The 20,138-nt window shown below is 35.1% G+C and overlaps 1 protein-coding gene across 4 annotated transcripts in view; it reads left to right on the plus strand.

The window, feature by feature from the left end:
- Positions 1-20,138, plus strand: part of PARP8 (poly(ADP-ribose) polymerase family member 8) — a 195,870-nt gene that overhangs the window by 137,604 nt on the left and 38,128 nt on the right. For all 4 annotated transcript variants that reach the window (XM_008262187.5, XM_089313164.1, XM_089313167.1 and 1 more), the window contains 4 exons: positions 5,332-5,457; positions 5,932-6,493; positions 7,998-8,048; positions 8,153-8,248. In XM_008262187.5, the coding sequence (XP_008260409.1) occupies positions 5,332-5,457; positions 5,932-6,493; positions 7,998-8,048; positions 8,153-8,248 (835 nt within the window). The remainder of the gene's footprint in view (positions 1-5,331; positions 5,458-5,931; positions 6,494-7,997; positions 8,049-8,152; positions 8,249-20,138) is intronic.

Here is a 20,138-nt window from a genome sequence, read left to right on the forward strand (position 1 = left end):
GAAGCAGCAGCAGTGGGAAGAAATTGCATCTGAGAGACAGAATGCTGATAAATTGCAGATACAAGAATTCCCTTTCAAGTCTTTTTAAAGTCAGATGATCACTGTTGTGATTTGAGGCATGGACCTTAGGGGCCGGTTGGCCCATTTGGTGTGAATCCAGAGGACTTGTGGTTTTCCCTGAAGAAAATAATCATGCTGCCCACGCATTCGCCTCTGGCCACCTTCCACACAGAGCAATGAGGCTTTCTCTGCAGACAGAATCTAGATTGGCCTTGACCTTACATAAAAGGGCATAAGATTATCCTCCATCAAATTGACTTTGACTTAGTTATTTTTAATGAATTTTAAGTTCTTAAATCAACAGAGAATATTATATATATATATTTAAATTGGTCAACATGGTGTTTAGAAAATATTTACACTGTGTGATGGCTAAATCCAGCTAATTAGCAAATGCATTTCTATGGTGAAAGCACTTAACATTCATTCTCTTTGCATTTTTCAAGAATTGACTTTTAAACCATAGGCACATACCTCAATTAGCCACGGTCAGAATATAAGCCATAAATCCTGTATTTGTCAAATGATAAACTTTTGGAAATTGCACTTATTGAGAATTCCTGAGGAATTGTTTTTCCTTCTGAATCTGCAAGTTTAGCTTAAATTTAAATTTTAAAGAGACCATTAGATAATTTTATACTTGAAGACATGGCAGAGAGTTTCAAAATGATGTGGTCCTCATTATCACTTTTATTTCAATGAATTTTAATTTAGTGTCATATCTTGGCCTTTATGGAGCTGTATTCTGATAGAAAACACTTTGAAACAATCCATCTCATTTAGTAAATAGGAAACTCACTGAGATCAATTTATCTGATGTAGGAAGCCTCATGTATGATGGCTAGGATTGTACATGTCACAGAACCCTAGAACTGTTTCAAGCTATTATGACTTTAACTTGAGGGAGAAATGGTCAGTGTGAGTTGTGCATGGCCCATATTTGAAAGGATAGAACATTCTTATGAATCTCCAATGTTGGACTGAGTTTCAATACGTATAAATATAAAATTAGATAATGAGCCCTTAATTTTTAGAACTGTGTTTCTCTAAAACTAAATTCAGTTTTCAATGAATACTTAGCACATTATATTATTCCATGTTATCTGGTGAGGACTCACAGGAGAGATTTTCTTGATTCCCTGTTCTAGAACGAGGCATGCTTTCCCAGTGCAGTTGGCTATATATTTTTTACTTTGGGTTTTATTCCCTGCATTGAGATCGTATCTTACACACCTGGGGATGGTCATGGAGCCTGCCTGTATGTTTGGGTGCCACCTCACCTTGTCACATTTTGATTGCTGTAGTTTTTCCTCTCACCGATTTCCTCCATTGTTTTTATATTATTCTACTTTATATTCTTTTGTAAGACACTTAAGAATTTGTTTTTAAGTTGGCTGGGCTTGATCAAAATAAGACGATAATTATAAAAGCACAGATATACAGGAATAAATAACTTTCTACCCTTTGTGGCTTTTGAATATATCATAGAGGCTCAGAAAAAAATTATGTATATAACTGCAATCCTGAGAAATTCAGAAAAGTTGTGTGCTGTGTTTGTTGTTTAAATACCTAGAATATTTTACATTTTACTAATAATTCTATTCAAATTATTAATGTTTCTAAAAATTTACCTTCTTTATGGATAAATTTTAGCTATGTAGAATGTTCATTAATGGAGACTAGAATTCATGATTTTTGATAAATTTTAGTCTTATATCTGTTTAAATTTCCTGAACTATAAATAACTGAGTTTCGCTGTGGTCCTTATGTTCCCTTTTAGTCTAAGATTATATTATATATATATATATATTAAAATATCTAATCTCATCCCCAACAGTAATTCCTGAAAAGAAACTAAAATATAACCAGGTTCTTTTCCAAGAAACACCCAGTAAGTTAGGAATGCAAATTGAGAATCTAGGCTCTGTGTTACTGCCTAAGTTTGTTTTTAGCAAATAAGAGACACTCATTAAACTTGTTCTGTGTACCTTTGTCCCGGTGTGTTTGGAGCAGCAAGACAGCCATTTAAAAACAGCAAATGCTTATGCAGTGCTGACTGTGTCAGGCACTAGTCTCTAAGTTCTCTACGTTTAGTAGATCCAGAAACCATTATCGAGTGCAGGTACTGTTACTGTCACATTCTTAGATAATGAAACCAAATCCCAGAGAGATTAAACAACTTGAGAAAGAAAACAGCAAGAGCAGCTGTTTGGCACAACAGTTAAGACACTGCAAGGGCCTCCCACATCTCATACCTGAGTGCCTGGATTTAAGTCCCAGCTTTGTTTCTGGTTATAGCTACCTGCTAATGCACACCCTAGGAGTCACAGACAGTACTTAAGTACTTAGGTCCCTTCCACATATATGAGAGATGCAGACTGAATTCTTGGCTCCTGGCTTCAGCCTGGCCCAGCCCTGGCTTTTGTGGGCAATTGAGGGCTGAACCCGCAGATTGAAGATCTCTGTTTTTCAAATAAAATGAAAATGAAAAAAATAATTTGATGGAAAAGGGCAGAGCTAGAATTTGCCCCTATTTTTGACCCATATGGTGATTTGCCTCTTACAGGAACCAAGATGTCTCCTTGCCTTATATAACACCTGGCATGCATGTTTGCCATTATTATGAATATGGTGAAAATGTGAAGTCAGTAAAACAGCCTGAATGAAAAAAATATCATATTTTCTCATGGCCGATCTAAAATCAATTCAGTTATCAGTTTTGTATAGAATATCTGTCTTTCAGAGGATGAACATATTACAGTAGAAATTAACTTTGTATGACTTTATGCTGTTTGTATTGATCAAACTTGAGTTGTGTCTCAAGGTGGAAAAATACTACATATTTCTTGTTTTAATTGTGTGAGTTTGACATAAAATTGGATATCATTTTTTATCTACAGAGTTCCACATTTATAAAACCAAATTCACTGAGCAACTTGAGTGGAAATCAAAACACCCAGAATTCAAATTAGTACTATTACTTCAGTTAAATGAATGATATTTACTGGGGATGTTTCACCACCACAGTCTGAATGTAATAGCAGTTGCTCTGTTGCATAGTTCTCTTGAAATCAGCAGGGAGACAACCATGATACCATACATATGTGCTTACTTTTCTCTAAACTGCCATGAAACCTTTTTTCACATAGCTGCCTGTGACATCATCTGTTCTTCACTTGATGTCAGTGTATGGTTTACGTCAAACGCGTTTTGTCTTCTTTTATCATCAGCCATTGGCAGTTGTAGCAATCCTTCTTGGTGCCAGCATAAACACAGCAAGCAGAAACTCAGAGAGGGGTCCTAAGGTGAAATCTCTTGGTGGCTGCAGGAGCAGGTGACCACTGAACCAGATGTGTTCACATGGATATTTCACATGACCACTGGCGTTCAACACAGCATTAAATCTCCCATAGCAGACAGTTCACTCATTTTCATCTCAGAACAACTAGGAAGATAGATATCTTTTAGTTGCTAAATTGACACATGCTAATGTAATTAAAAATTGGGAATTTTTTTGGCCATTTTAACCTGTTAATTTTTTTTTTTACCCAATTTGCTTGTCAAGATAAGGCAAGCATATGTTGGCTTCTTTAGTGCATAGAAACAGCAACATTTCATAGGAAGAAGAGTCCTTATCTACTTGGTACAAAGGGTGGTGTCAGTGGAGATCTCAGATTAGGTGTGGGGAAAAATTATGATTTTACATTACTGCGTCATTTAAATCCTGCTGAAATCTTTGGAGGAAAAAACCTCCAGACCTGAAGGGTAAAACAAATCTTTTTGTCCTGAGTTCTAAGGCAATGTGAATTTGGAATCAGGATGTCAGTCATTGCATTTTTACCCCCTTTTCCTCACCACTTCTACTGATTAATGGACTAAAATAATTCTATGTGAGATTGTTTCTTCCACTGAACTCAAGGAAGCCTGTAGAACAGTGGTTAGGTTTGTAAACCTGATTGGTATGCTTTCTGGCAGTTTGTGTCAGTTTAAGATTTGAACAATATTGAAGATTTAGTAATTGGTCTTTTGCTAAGAGTCACGTTTGTCTCTCTTGAACAACCAATGTTGTACATACATCAACCCCCACTTGATAATATGTGTATTGCAGCCTTGTCTGTCACTGTTATCCAGGCTATTCTGAGCACATTCCATTTCCTTACTGTATTTATAAAATGTGTGCAATGCTAGCTACCTTCCAGAGGTGTCCTGAGAATTAAAGGGGGAAAAAGTGTGTACATGTGATTTTACTCCCTGGCATATTGCAATTGGTAAGCAAATGTTGGTGCTACGTTCTTGTTTCAAATGCAGTCTGTGTCAGAAAGAAATGGAAGAACATGAATAGCAAGCCATGCTTAGTGATTTTTGAGAGAAAATCAAAATGTTTAACTTCACTTATTGCACATCTATTATTTAATTATAAAATGTCATGTCTACGTTAATACTTCTGTTAAGAGGCCCTCCTCTGCTGTCACTTAGAAGTTGAGAAACAGAGAAAGTATCCCAGCCTGTCACAGTGCTATGGCAAAGTCTTTACTTAAAGCATTGGTGAAGTGGTCTTGACATGGAAAACACTGAAATTAGGAATTAACGAAATTCCTGCTTTATAGTAGTAACTAAAAATGTCTAAGAATTCTCCAGATTTTAAAACAAGCACGGTGAAAGGTGAATGGACTGTACTTTTAAATATAAAATTTGCTTACCATGTAATTCTACATAAGCCAGTTTTGCGTGGTGTATTTTTACATGAAATTGCATTTTTATTTACTTGATTTATTCAAAAGGCAGAGAGACATAATTTACAGATCTTGCAGTTTTATTTTTTGCTTTTTTCATGAAGTGAAGTGAAATTGGCTTTACTTGCATCTTAATAAAAAACATTGTAATTGGTAGTGAACAATTTTGTTGCAGCACCAACAAAGTAATTCGGTTTTTTCTTTTTTTGCTGTCCTTATAATTCTCTTTATGTTCTATTTTTATATCATCTGTTCTTCCATTAGGATTATTAATAATATCATAATAACCTTATAATTTAATTATTTTAGTGATTACTAATCATTACCATTTAATGTGATATAATTGGTTAAAGGACTGGTAATTTGATTGCTAACATGATGTTTTCCTACATATGAAAAATTGTGATTCCATATTAGCATCTCATGATGATATGAACTTATTTTTCTTTGGTAAATGCATTCTATACATAATACATGCAGAATTATTGATTTAAATTACCTTGGAACTGGGATAACAGAATTACCTTTGGATTGACAGAATTATGCAGACATTTGTTACACAGCAGTGGAAACAGAGCAAAGAAAAATCCAATTGCCTGCACAACAAAAAGTTATCAGAGAAGAAAGTGAAGTCTCCCCTGCATTTATTTTCTACCTTGCGCAGGTTGGTAACAGAAAACTTCATCATTGTCTCACTAAATGCTAAGCCTGTAATAGTCCATCACTATTCAATTTTGAGCGTTCTTTTCTGTGGTCTCAGCACCTGTTTATTTTCTTTATGACTTCAAACAAAAGACGTAAGTTACAGGCATCCCATCAAAAACACAGATATTCATTTCTGTGTTTGCAGTTTTAATATCTTTTTGGAGTTTCTGCTACCCTATTGGTTCCATGTAAGACTCTGGGATGAGGAACCAAAAAAAAATCTTAGAAATATTTTTTCCACTCAGGAAAAATGCAGTTCAAATCCTGTGTCACCCTGCACCTACCTTTGCTTTCGCTTTTGACTGGGTAGGCTACCTTGAAATGAGGTGGTAAAATATGTGTGGCAAAGTTGAGTCAAGTTTGAGCATGACAGTGCCCTCCGTGCTCTGTTGGTCACTATCTGTCCTGTAGTAACTGTTGTTCAATTTTGAAGGTCGCCAAGTTACCCTCCCCCTGGTTGTGGTAAAAGCAAATCCAAGCTGAAATCTGAGCAAGACGGAATCTCCAAAACGCATAAGCTGTTGAGGAGGACTTGTTCCAGCACAGTCAAGACTGACGACGTGTGTACCACAAAGTCACACAGGACCTTTGGTCGCTCCCTGTCCAGCGACCCCAGAGCTGAGCAGGCGATAACGATTAAATCGCACAAACTCTTGAACCGTCCTTGCTCTGCAGCTGTTAAGCCGGAGGACTGCCTCACCCTCAAGTCGCATAAACTGTTGACTCCATCTTGTTCCGGAGACCCGCGATGTGAGCACAATACCAACTTGAAGCCCCACAAACTGTTAAGCAGGTCTTACTCAAGTAATCTCAGAATGGAAGAATTATATGGGCTGAAAAATCACAAATTGCTCAGCAAGTCTTATTCCAGTGCCCCCAAGTCATCCAAAACGGAGCTTTTCAAGGAACCTAATGCAGAGAGCAGGAGGCTCTCTCTCACCTCAGGGCTTATTGGTATCTTAACACCATCTTCATCTTCATCTTCCCAGCCTGCTGTGCGTAAATATTTTCTCCTTGGGTTCTTAAATGTTAGCTAAGTTTTTGTGTCAGAAAGATCTGTGGAGGAAAGAAGTAAGATTTTTTTTTTTTTGGTGGTGGTGGTTATTTTTAAACCTGTTTTACATTTGAGGAAACTGTTTTGCATACCAGAGATTTGCGACTGGCACCAAAATGTGAGTTTTAATTCTGACCCAATAAATGTGGTGATTGATTTGCAGTCCTGTCCAAATTCCTGTCATAGTAATGAATGCTACTAAAAATGGAAGGAAGTCACAGTCTTTTTCCTTTTATGTGAACATACAACAATGATGTTTTATTGAATAAATGTGTCTAATCTCTGGTTTTTCTCACATGGGTAGTGGAAAACATGTTTGTCTTATAACTCAGAGTAACCTCCTTCTAGTTAAATGTGAGAGAAGAACTTTGATCATGAGTCTCTTTAGTGGTGGAGAGAAGCAATCTTTACATGTGTATCCCAGAGCTTCATCTGAAGTTGTTCTTAAAGTCTGCTGTATACTGAAGTCACTTTTCTCTGGAGCTGGTTAGAGGGGATATGGGTCCAGGAGGGCAGTGTATTAATATCTTAAATCCTAGGCTGATGTTTGTTGGGGATCAGTCTTAAACAAAATTTACCTCTAAAGTGACTGGCATTACTGCTGGTTTCAAATGCAGAAATAGACATCTTTTATGTAAATTATACAATCAAAAGGATTGATAAAAATTTGGTTTACTTAATATGTATGTGTGTATGTTAGCAATGCTTACTTACCTCTAACCCTATACCAGACACGCCCATCAGTATGTGAAATTGGAAAAAATAAGAAAAAAATAGGTCATGTTTTCAGAAAGTTATAGTAGTCTTATACACTTATAGATTTATTTCTAAAATTAAGTTGTAGCTTATACCACAAGATTGATAATTTTATGTGAACATCCTAAATTCAGCCCATTTCTATCCAGTGATAAACTTAAAGGACATGGAGAAAACAGTGTTGAAAATTTTTATCATGGTGGTGTCGCCCAAGAAAGATAATTTCAGATATCTTGTAAAAGAAAATGTCATCATGTCCTTCCACATGCCCAAGCATAACCTGTGGTGTAGTACTGTGCCACTCCCTGTAGCTGTCTCAAAGTTCCCATGAGGAATACTTCTGTATCTGGTTGTGAAATAAATTCAAATTGTCTAATGAAGAGGTGTGGGCATTTGCAGCTGAATAATTGAGGAAATGAATTTTTGTGATCATATAAAGATGCCATTTTTAACTGGAAGATCAGAAAAATAAAGGGTGTTATTTGTTTAGTTTAGGCAGAGGTTACAATAGTAATGACAGAAAGGTTACCATAATCAAAGATATTCTTAAATCTTGATATAATCAGTGACAATTCATATTTCATAGCTTTATAGAAAGATCACTTAGATATTCACCATTAGAAAAAGATTATAATTTGTATGTTTTCTCAATTAAGATATCGTTCTGTTCTTTCACCTTACTTTTTTAGCCAAACGGTGCAAAATGCATTCCAGTGCGAGACCGCGGCTTTCTAGTGCAGGTATGAGCAAGACTCCATCCATGGCAGAAATATTTCAGTCCTTTCTGGGTTTTCAAATCATATGTGAACTTGACTTAATTATTTCTCTTTATTGTTCTGTTCAGACAATTGAGTTTGCTGAGCAGCGGATCCCCGTGTTGAATGAATACTGTGTGGTTTGTGATGAGCCACATGTGTTTCAAAATGGCCCCATGCTTAGGGTAAGTTCTTATTGGTGGGATGTCAGTGTCGATTTTGAATATAAATGGAAAAGGTTAAAATATAAATTTGTGAAGAAGTGCAGTTTAAAATTAATAGTCTCTATTGAACAAATTCTTGAACATATCAAGCGGGACAATTGTGACAAAATGAATTAGTGTTACTTCTGAAAGAGTCTGAAAAAGTGAATAGTTTGATGTTTTTTACTGTAATTCTTGGATTTGTCTAATCTGACATCTCTCTATTCATTTATACCTGTGTCAGCCTGGAGCATCTTAAATGGTAGGGTTTTGAAGAAATGCTATTTACAAAGATAAAGGTGCTTAAATAATTTTTCTTCAAAACTCCACCACTTAAGATGCTTAATTTAGAGATGACAGTGTAGTCTGCCAGTTAAAAGCAGTGCCCAGCAGCATAGGAAGAATCAGAGTAAAGATTTCCAAAATGCCAACTTGCTGACATATGCAGCACATTACCCAGGGAGTAGGCAAAAAGTAAAAAGGAATATATGTGCGTATATTACTTTTGGGAAGAATTACTAAATTTCTGATTTTTCTTGCCGTTTTTAATGGGTACGATTCACATAACATATACATCACTATTTAAAGTGTATAATTCAGTGGCTTTTAATATATTCACAGTGTTGTGCATCCATCTTCACTTTGTAATTCCAGAACATTTTCAGTACCCTGGAAAGAAATCCCATAACTGTTAAGTCACTTCCAATTTCTCCCTCCCCTTATTCCATGACAGTTGTTTATCTGTTTCCTGTCTCCATGGATTTTCTGATAACTAGACATTTGATGTAAATGAATTCATACAGTATATGGGGTTTTGTGTTTCTGGCTCATTTAACTTAGAAAATGTTTTTATAGTTCATCATTGTGGCATTTGTCAATATTTTCAATATTGTCAATATTTTATTCCTTTTTATGATGGAGTAGTATTGCATTTTATGGAATTGCTGAGACGTATTAGCTCTGTTTAACTTCCTAAGGAATGACCTAACTGTTTGAATAATGTGTCTGTGCTATTTTACATTCCCACCAACACTGTCTGACAGCTTTAATTTTCCACAACTTCTTACTCTCTTTTTTTTTAAAATCTTAATTATATAGCCATCATAATATGTATAAGGTGGTATCTCATTGTAGTTTGGATAGGCATTTTACTAATGCTTTCAATATGATTTTGTAGTTTTCAGTATCCAAGTCTTGGACTTTCTTGGACAGATTTATTTTTAACTATTTTATCCTTTTTGATACCATCATAAGTGGAATTTTTTATTTTTGGATTGTTCTTTTGCCTAGTGTATGGGAATATAAGTGATACACATCAGTCTTGTATCCTGCAGCTTTATTCGCTTACTTATACTCTAATAAAATATTTTCAGATTCTTTAAGATTATGACATCTGCAAACAGAAAGTTTTACTTTTTCCTTTCCAATCAAGATGCCTACTTTTTCTTAGTGGACTGGCTAGCATCTCTAATATGTGGTTGATTAGAAATGGAAAGAGCAAAAATCCTCATCTTGTTTTAGTCTTTTCACTGTTGGTTGTGGATCTTTCATAGACGCCATTAATTAGGCTAAGAAAAATTCCCTTCTGGTATAAGTTTGTGAATTACTTTTTAAATCATGAAAGCATTTTTGTTTGTTCTTCCTTTGTCTGTGTTTCTTGACACCTGAACATATTTTCTTTTATTCTAATAATATGGTCTTATTACATTGATTTTTCATATGTTGAATTTGTATTCCTGGGTCAAATCCTAATTGATCATGTGATGTAATTAATTATTAGATGCTGCTGGATTCAGTTCATAGCTTTATTTGTCAGATATACTGATGTGTAGCATACTTTGCTTTTGATGTCTTTGTCAATATCTGAGAGAGATTGTATCAATTTCCTTAGACATTTGGTAGACTTCTCTAGTGAAACTACTAAGGTCTAGAGTTTTCTGTTTTAGAAGTTGTTTTTCTGTTTATGAATAAGATGTTTTATTTCATTCAGTATAAACTAAACAGTTTGAATTGCTCTGTTTATGCTTTGTAGTCCATTATGTCTCAGTTGTCAAATTTACATCATTAGATTTATTTTTAGTATTCTTTTTATTATCCTTTTGAAATCTTCATAGTTTCAATGACAATGTTTGCTTCATTCCTAATGTTGAAAATTTGTATTATCATTTTTTTTTCTTTAAGGTACAGGCTTGTTGGTTTTATCAATCTTTCCACAGACCAACAGGCTCTTTGCTTCAGTGGTTTTTCTCTGTTTTTTTTTTTTTTTCAATTTCATTATTTAAAGTGGGAGTATTAAAATCTTGAATTATTAATGTTGAATTGTCTGTTGCAACATATAATTTTTTCACTAATTAGTGCACTTTGGGGGGCCTGTTGTGGGGAGCATACATGTTTATAAATGTTATGTCTTCTTAATGTTTTGATCCTTTTGTCATACTCTTTACCTTTAATAACAATTTTTGTCTTCTGGTCTCTTTGGTCTGATATTAATATAAACACTGCATCTCTTTATTGGTTACTAATTGCATAGACTGTCTTTTTTCCATGATTTTATTTTTAACCTATTTTTGTCTTTAAAACTAGAGTGAATCATTTGTTGATAGCAAATTGTTGCATTCTATTCTTAAATCCATTTTGCTAATCTATTTATTTAAATGAAATTACTAAGTAAAGCTTGGTGTCATTTGATTTATATATATATATATATATATGCACACACAAACACACACACACATATACTTGTTTCTCTGTTGTTTCCATTTACTGCCTTCTTTTGTGGATTAAATACGTATTTTCTAATATTTTCATTCCTATGTTATAATCTGTTAATCTGCTTTGTCAGTGGTTGCCATGGGGATTAAAATTAACATCTTAATGTTTTAAAATTCACTTTGGATTAATTCCAGCTTGATTTTAATAAACAGAAAAAGCTTGCTCCTACATGGCTTCAGTCTCCCTCGCTTAGGCTGTTATGTATAAAATTGCAAACTATATGTTCATATGTGATATGCTCATCAACGTAGGTTTAAAATTATGGCTTTATTCAGTTTTCTTTTAAACCAAATGGGGTAAACATAAAAGTTAAGTGTATTAAATATATATTAAACATTTTAAAGTACATTTAAATGGAGTCTTTTGTATTTGCATATTACAGTTTCTTGTACACATGCTCTTCATTTGTTTGCATGGTCTCTCTAGTGTCTTTTCAGTCCCAACGTGAAGAACACTGTTTGTTGTTTCCTATAGGAAATCTTTGCTCGTGGTGAACTCTTTGTGTTTTCATCTGAGACTATTTTAATTTGTCTTTTATTGTTTGAATAATAGCTGTGCTGTACAGTAAAATTCTTGGTTGAAAGAGGTTGTTTTTGTTTAAATTCCTCTTATCCCTAGAACTCTGAAGATGTTACCCCACTTCCTTCTGGTGTTCATTATTTATGATGAAAAATAAGCTGTCTTAGTGAGGATCCCTTGTATACGATGAATTGTCTCTCTCTGATTTGGGGCATTTTGTTTAGGAAATGTATGTGTCATTGAGTTTATCGTATTTGGAGTTCATTGAATTTCTTGGAAGTTCAGATTAATATTTTTTCATGAATTGAGAGTGTTGTATTTATTTAGATATTCTTCCTACACATTTTTTCCTCTTTTTACCTGGAATTTCCATTATCTATATTTTATATACTTGATGTTGTTCCACAAATTGTTTAAGCTTTGTTCATTTTTACTCATACCTTAATTTTGTTGGTTCTTAGGTTAAATAATCTTGGTTGACATATCTCGAAGTTCAAAGGTCTCTGACCCTTTTTTTCTGCTTACTTAAAATGGCTCTTATAGCACTTTTAGTGAATTTTTTATTTTTAGTTATTGTATTCTTCAACTCTAGAATTTCTGCTTGGTTCATTTTTATGAATTCTATCTGTTCTTACTCTTTTGTTATTTCTTTAGCTATCTAAAAATAATTTTCATTTAACTTTGTGAACATTTTTGGAAATAGGTGATTAGAAGTACTTGTCTAGTAAATACAATATCTGTGCTTTCTTTGAGATCCTTTCTATTGATTTATTTTATCCTATGGATGGACCTTACTTTCTTATCTCTTTGCATGCTTCATATTTAGTTGCTGAAAAATAGACCTTTTAAATATAATAATGTGGCACCATGGAATAGACTTTGGTCCTTCTTAGTATTTATTTTCATTGTTATATATTGTAATTTGTCGTATGATATTCCAAACTGTTTCTATTATTTCTCTGTTTATCATACTTGGACACTTAGATTTTCTTCAGTTAATAGTCAGCTAATTGTTTAAACTAAGTGTTTTGTGTGCATGTTGGAGCAGGCCTTCAGTACTCAGCCAGTCAGTTTACAGTTCTTCCATACTTTTACTTCCTGCTCATACAGAGCCTTATGGTAATACAAAGCTGACTTTTAAGACTCTTTAAAGTATTTCTTGAGTACGGTGGTGTTGGAAAGCATGTGGTCTTCCAGATTAACAAGAACGTGTGTGCATTTTTCATAGTCCTATGGACAACTCATTCTCCAGCCTTTCTTTCTAAGTTTTTGGTTTAGTATTTTTTTTTCATTGCGATTGTTACCTGTTGCTTCCCATAGCAATAACTAAAACATTTGCTGTAAATGTTTTCAGTCTCCACCCTTGTATTGAATTTCGTTCTTGGTAAGTGCCAAGTCATGCAGAAATAAGGAAGTGTTTTGAGCTTGCCATTCAGAGAGCTATTAGATGGATCCAGAAACAGAGTTCTTTGCAAAGGAGTTCCATTCTACTTCCTCCAGTATCAGGAATATATCTTATTATTCTCAAGGCTGCCATTGAAATGGGGAATGGGAGACAGGATTAGAGTAAGTTTAAACATACACATTTTGTAGCTCTTACAAGACTCAGCCATTTTCATTGAGTAAGTATCTTGAGTTGCTGTAAGCTTTCAGTTAGTTTTCAGGCCATTTTTTCTAGTTTATTTAAAAAGATTTTTAGAGAGCGGTGAAAATTTGGGTTCCTTACCCAGCCATTTTTGCTGATATCAGTATCTTTAAAGTCACTAGAGTTTAGGGTTTGAATTTGAGAAACAAAAATGTAGATAAATAGTAAGATAATGATTGAGCTAGTATCTGCTGCAGTTTACAGGGTAAAGGTGATTTTAACTTGCTGTGTACCAACTGCTGTGTGCAGATATTTTGCATATTGTGTCCTTAGTTGATTTGTATGGAACTCTTAAGGCTTAGATGTTTTTGCTCCTGTGGTGCAAATAAGAAGGATTAAGGTTCACAGAGGTTAAGCAATTTGTTCAGCATCACCCAGATAGCCTGGAGAGAAGCTGGGCTTTGAACATAATTCTTTATGACTTCAAAACTTTGCATCATGAATGATTATTTAAGGCTTAATAAGTAGAAGACAGTAAGCTACATGTTGTGTTACACTCTTAAGAGACAATTTTCTCTTAATCTTTGGGAATATATGCCTGAAAAGATAAAGCATAAAAAGTCCAGAAAGTGATGATCTATTAGAATTTTGTTCACATTTCAAGAATTTTTTTTAAAACTTGTTTAGTAGCTATTTTATGAACACAGTTGTCAAGTTTATGTTTGTTTCACTTTTAGCAAAACAAATGTGAAGCAAGAATTTATTCTTGGTAATCTATGGTATTTTGTGTCAGTCAACTTTTCTCTCAGAAATATAACACTATTCTGAAAATCCAATTAATTAAAAAAGCAATTCTTGTTAAATGATTGTGCAGTTTTGTTGTTCCCATGTGACACATGAAATGTTTGCTTATAATGAGAATAATCTTTAGATCATCTCAGCCTACCACACCTAGGAGCTACATTGTAACTGTCAGTGTGCATCAGTTGATCTTGATCTGTTGCTTGATCCGTGGCAATACCATCTCCTTTGCAGAAGATAATAGTAATGATATCAATAGCAAACCCTTGTTGAGTATTTTTAAGTGATTTTATGTTCAGAATGCTTAAAATGCAATATCAGATTTAATAGTCTGAAAGGTAGGTCTTAGTATCTCTGCAGATGAGGAGAGTAATGATTTAGTGAGTGTTACTTTGCTGTAAGTAATAGGAATGGAACTTTTACATTGGCATCATGGCACCAGGGTAGGACATTTTCCTGTTAGCTCATGTACTTGAATTAATAACATTTATGTCCTGGAAATTTTCTGCACATATTGAAGGGCGCTCAGTCTTTATAGTTTAATGGCTGATAGTTTGTTCCTATAGGAAGTGGTAGAGATATCATAGTGTCTATTAATATGAGAGGATTTCAGAAAGGTAGTGAAAAATGGAATGAAAAGATAAGTTTATTTTGGTGGAAAACAAATTTTGAAGTCTATGCATGTTTTTTCACAATATATATTTTCCATGAGCTTTAAGAAGACTCTGTGTTTGCATGGATTTCAAATAATTTTTGCTACAAAATAAATTTATCTTTTTTTGAAGAAAAGATTTATTTATTTGAAACACAGAGTTACAGACAGAGGGGAACAGACACAGAGACAGAGAACTTCCATCTGCTTGCTGGTCACTCCCCAGCTGGCGGCAACAGCCAGAGCTGGGCTGATCCAAAACCAGGAGCCAGGAACTTCTTGTAGGTCTCCCATGTGGGTGCCGGAGTCCAAGCACTTGGGCCATCTTCCACTGCTTTCTCAGGTGCATTAGCAGGGAGGTAGATCAGAAGTGGAGCAGCTGGGATTCAAACCTTGCCCTCATATGGGATGCTGGCACTGCAGGTGGCTGCTTTACCCACTAGGCCACAATGCCAGCCCTTAAAATTCATCTTTTAATTTCACATCCTTCAAACTTTTTAAAGTTTTTTCATATGGTTGTATCCAACTCCAAATTTTGACTTTATCTGTATCTGTATCAACAGTTTGCTTTTTCTAGAAATAGAAGTTCTTTTGTGAGCAAGAGAGAAAACATTTTCTTAATAAATATAATTTAGCTAGTTATCAGATGGTCTAACATTACTGTGATTTATAGTGTTATATAAGGAAATCTGAAAATGTACTCTGGTTTCTTAAATAGTAAGATAAGAGATACATGAAATCTGATAAAGAACATAAAGCCAAAGAAACTTTATGCTCAAACAAAAAGAGATAAACAGAAATGTCTCTTGATTGCCTTAAATAGATGTTTTACTTAAGTTGGGCTTACCCACTTTTTCTGTGTCTCTGCTGTATTTGTATTGCAATATGTTCAGCTGTAAATTTAAGACTACTATGTTAAAATTCACGGTCAGTGTATATTTTCTTATAGGGTATTAACTGACAAGCTGACACATTGACCACTTATCTAGCTAATATGACACATTACAACTGTAATAAATCCCATAGATATAAAGAGTACAGTTATTATCCAGTTAGTGATTAGATAGGTTAGAATATAATTGAATTTGTATAAAAATCTGTATCTAATGTATTAACACATTTTTTAGCACTTCCTCTTTCCACATCCAGTCTTTCTTACATTTTTTCCTCTTTACTTCAAGCCTGATTATTTTTTAAATCACATAGACCCACTTTAACCTCCGTTCTCCAAAGTCTTAAAATCTGTAGTGACCACTTGTATTACTCTATCATTCTACTGAGTGGCCTGGGTTAACACGCCACACTTCTGGCAACACAAGGAACTAAACTACTTATTTAGAAACACGGCGATCTCCCATTTTCCCCTTCTGCATATAAATGTCACTCCTGGGTTTGAGTCTCGACAAAGGACACTTTGTATCTGCATGTCACTGGTATTACCACCAGGAGAATGGTTCAGAATCCTGGATTTTCATCTTGGTATTGTAGTTTGGAGTGTTAACAGAAAACCAAACCGAAAACAAATGAATGGTTCTCTGTCTTTTGGAATCAGCTTGAATGTTGCTGCAGCAAACGGTTCTTAATGTTGATTGTATCTTCACAGTGTGATTCTGGAAAACAAGAAAACAAGGAATCAGTGCCAGAAATGACAGTTCTATCAGCCTCTAAATTCTTAGTGCTCATGTCTTTTTGTTAAACGTTAAGCTTAAATACCCCAGTCTTGGGTCAGTGCAATTGTTTGTCTTCTTTGAACTGAAAACCTATGTTGCTATATTCAGCTAGTGAAAACCATATGGCTCTCTAGGTTGATGTCCCAGTGTTAGACCTCTGTCATTGATACTTGGTGGTCATTCTGCATGTCTGATACCCATAGACATTCCCATTTCCCACATTAGCGTATTAGGATCTCATTTTCCTCTCCTATTGTGTCAAAATGTCTTGGATTGCTTGCCCCTGAGTGGTTGGATCAGTCGTGAGATTCCGCTCCACTGGTTCTCAGACGTGTTTGCGAATGTCTATCATCCACTTGAACGAAATGTCTAATTCTTTTTTTTTTTTTTTTTTTTTTTGACAGGCAGAGTGGACAGTGAGAGAGAGAGACAGAGAGAAAGGTCTTCCTTTGCCGTTGGTTCACCCTCCAATGGCCGCCGCGGCCGGCGCACTGCGGCCGGCGCACTGCGCTGATCCGATGGCGGGAGCCAGGAGCCAGGTGCTTTTCCTGGTCTCCCATGGGGTGCAGGGCCCAAGCACCTGGGCCATCCTCCACTGCACTCCCTGGCCACAGCAGAGAGCTGGCCTGGAAGAGGGGCAACCGGGACAGAATCCGGTGCCCCGACCGGGACTAGAACCCGGTGTGCCGGCGCCGCTAGGCGGAGGATTAGCCTAGTGAGCCACGGCGCTGGCCGAAATGTCTAATTCTAATGATAGAATCTCTATTGGAAATCCTGGGAATCTATATATATTTTTCTAAATAATTTACTTATTCATTTTATTTGAAAGGTAGAGAAAAACAGAGAGAGAGCACTTTCCCAGACATGGGTTCACTAGCAAGATCTGGGCGTAGGCCAGACCAAAGCCAGAGGCTGGGAACCCAGTCTGGGACTTCCACAAGTGTCAGGGACCGAACTGCTTCAGCCATCAGCTGCCGCCTCTCAGGATGCACATTTAGGAAGAAGCTGGAAGGAGGAGTAGAGCCAAGATGCAAACCCAGGAAATCCAATTTGGGATGTATGTGATCCAAGTGGTGTCTTAACCACTACACAAAGTGCACACCCTTATCCAGCCTTGCTGTGTCCCTTAGACAAATGTTCACGAGGTTCCTATTTTCTGAATGAAACCAGTAACCTTCAGTTATAATTTGGTCATAGCTAAAAAGCATTCCTGTGAAAATTGATGAGAAACTAGGGATGTGCCATTTTATCTTCCAAGCAGAGAGGTCTTTTTGCATTTAGGTCTGACCTTCATTTTTGAAAAGGAGATGAAAATATGTCCCAGTAACACCTCTCCCCTCCCTCGAATCATGGAAGCTCAGATTTCAGGTTCTGAAATACAAGTGAAACTAAAGTGTGAATTATGCAAAACACTTCTAGTTCAAAAACATGTGGGCTTTTTGTTTGTTTTGCATCTAAACTGAGTTGAATTTGACTTCAATGCTCAAACATCTTTTGTTGCATGAGACAAATAGCGATCTCTGTGTTCAGGCCTAGTTAGGTATGTTCCACCTTGTGACTGTGGATCTGCTATGATCCCTGTGGAAACTGTGTCTCTTAGTGGATGGTACACCTTGCCCCACCCTGTGTCTCTCCACCACTGAAAGATTCCAAAGAGTTTACTATTAAACTGGAAATACAGAGAATTAAAGGCTTGTAGGTTTTGTAGTTCTAGATGCTAATGCTAAAATGATTCTTAAATTATTAATACCAGTTTTTAAATCAAGAACTTACATTTACACTGCTTATTTCATTTTGGACAGGATGGATTATAGCAGTAAATTGAATTTTGATAAAATATGGATATGAGAATAAAAGTACCAATTCAAATTTGCTTCAAGTCAAAGTATTTTTATTAAATACGTATCTTAGTAGGCACACTGAATGAAAGCTGCCATAGGCATGTCTTCTCTGAGTTATCTTATATGTTAATATTTATCATTTAAACAGTTCCCTGTAACTGGAATGAGCTCATTTTATATATTGGGCTTCTGTGAATATTTTGCTTGAAAAAAAAGCCAGAAATATTTGAAAACCAGTCACCTACACCATGCTTATCTCTCTACATAAACACATTAGCTAGATTGTCTAGAATGTATCACTTATATTTTTAGTAGAGGGTACTTTAAAAACAATGAAAACACACATTTTCTAAATTACACTGAAGTTCTAAAATATTCTTGAGAGATTGAAAATAGTTTTCAAAACATGTTTTTTGTGTGCACATTTCAATTGCTTTGATTCAAATAAATTAAAAATACATTCATTTTAGGGACACATACAAAAGTTCCCCATGCTTTTAAAAGGTGCATAGTAAATAATGCAGACATTATGGATATGTTGATAATAAAGGGATTTGCCTTGGTATTACAGTCTAAATTGTGAAACTAATTTGCCTCAAGGCTATTTAATCATAATAATATAAAGAATACATAGTATTTTATAAATTTAATATTTATTATAAACTAAAAAATGAACTGATACATAATATAAAAGTTGATTTTATATATATATATAGGCATACATACTTCGTATTAAAGCGTGTCTGAAAAACACATGATGACACTCCTCTGGTAATAGCAACAAATGACTATGTACTATTTTGGTAGCATTTTCTGTGTAAGTAGCATAATAATAACAGAATTTGTCAGGAAGGGAGTTGGGTGGGAATCTGTTTAAGGTGGGAGAAGGCTAGTCAACAGTGTAAGTACTTATGTTGTTTGGGAATAGTAATCGCCTTTCTCTTCCTTGAATAGGATGAAAGTCTTAGCTGAGCAGAAATGCCTAATCTTGAGAAGTTTAGTGCGCCACCTTGTGTTGGCATTTTGAACTTCTTTTGAATAACTGTAAAAAATAATTTACAAATACATGTCTCAAAATTAAATTCATTTATATCTTGGATATCCCTTGAACTTTGTGGTAAAAATGAGCAAAAAATATAAAATATACCATTATTGTTTAAAACTTTTACTAGCATTTATTTAGAATTGTATTTGTATTATATGTGAACTAATTATAGCATTATACATCTGTAGTTGCTATGTTAGAAAAAAAGGGAGGGGAAGAAAAATCACTTTACAAGAATGCGATGTGTGCTTTTACATCTAATTTTCAGTATGGCAACAGAAAAACCCAGTTTTTTTGTTTTGTTTTGTTTTCATTTCCAAAGAGCAAGTTTCCTAGCCTACCTACCTTCTGCCTGATTTCCTGCTTCACTGTGTTGTGATAACAGGAAGTTCCTGGAAATCAGCCTGCCACATTTTAAGTATAGATAGAAGGATTACTTTCCAGCCAGAAACACGCATACGAGAATACAGTAACCGCAAGAACTCGTGGTCATAGTGTCAGCATTAAAATGCTCATTTATTATTTAAAATAACGTAAGTGGCAAGTCCCTGGGATTTGGAACTTCAGAGGTTTGACTAAGAAGGGGTCTGAGAGGGAGACGAAGCAGAAATTTAGAGAAAAGCGTTATTACACAAGCCCTGGAATTTTGCTTGTTGTGCAAGATGGAGAAGAGGGCAGTCTGGGTGAAACTGATAGAAAACATTTGGAACAAAGTCAGAGTGGCACAGGAATAGCTGGGGTCTGTGACAGTGTGCAGAGAGATCTGTGAGAATGCTTCATGTCTATCATGTTTTCCCCTTACGTCTTTGGAATTGTTTATTAAAATGATTTAAATTAAATTTTTAGTGTAGTGAGGTATTTCAGTTCATTTTATTTCCCTTTACAACCATAATTTAGTACTGATATGTGGTTTCTGTTGTCATATTCCCTGGAGATAGATAGATAAATAGATAGATGATAGATAAATAGATAAATGGTTGGTATATA

Source organism: Oryctolagus cuniculus, chromosome 14 (assembly GCF_051225735.1).
Source record: "Oryctolagus cuniculus isolate XC-2025 breed Fujian yellow rabbit chromosome 14, ASM5122573v1, whole genome shotgun sequence".
NCBI classification, from domain to species: domain Eukaryota; kingdom Metazoa; phylum Chordata; class Mammalia; order Lagomorpha; family Leporidae; genus Oryctolagus; species Oryctolagus cuniculus.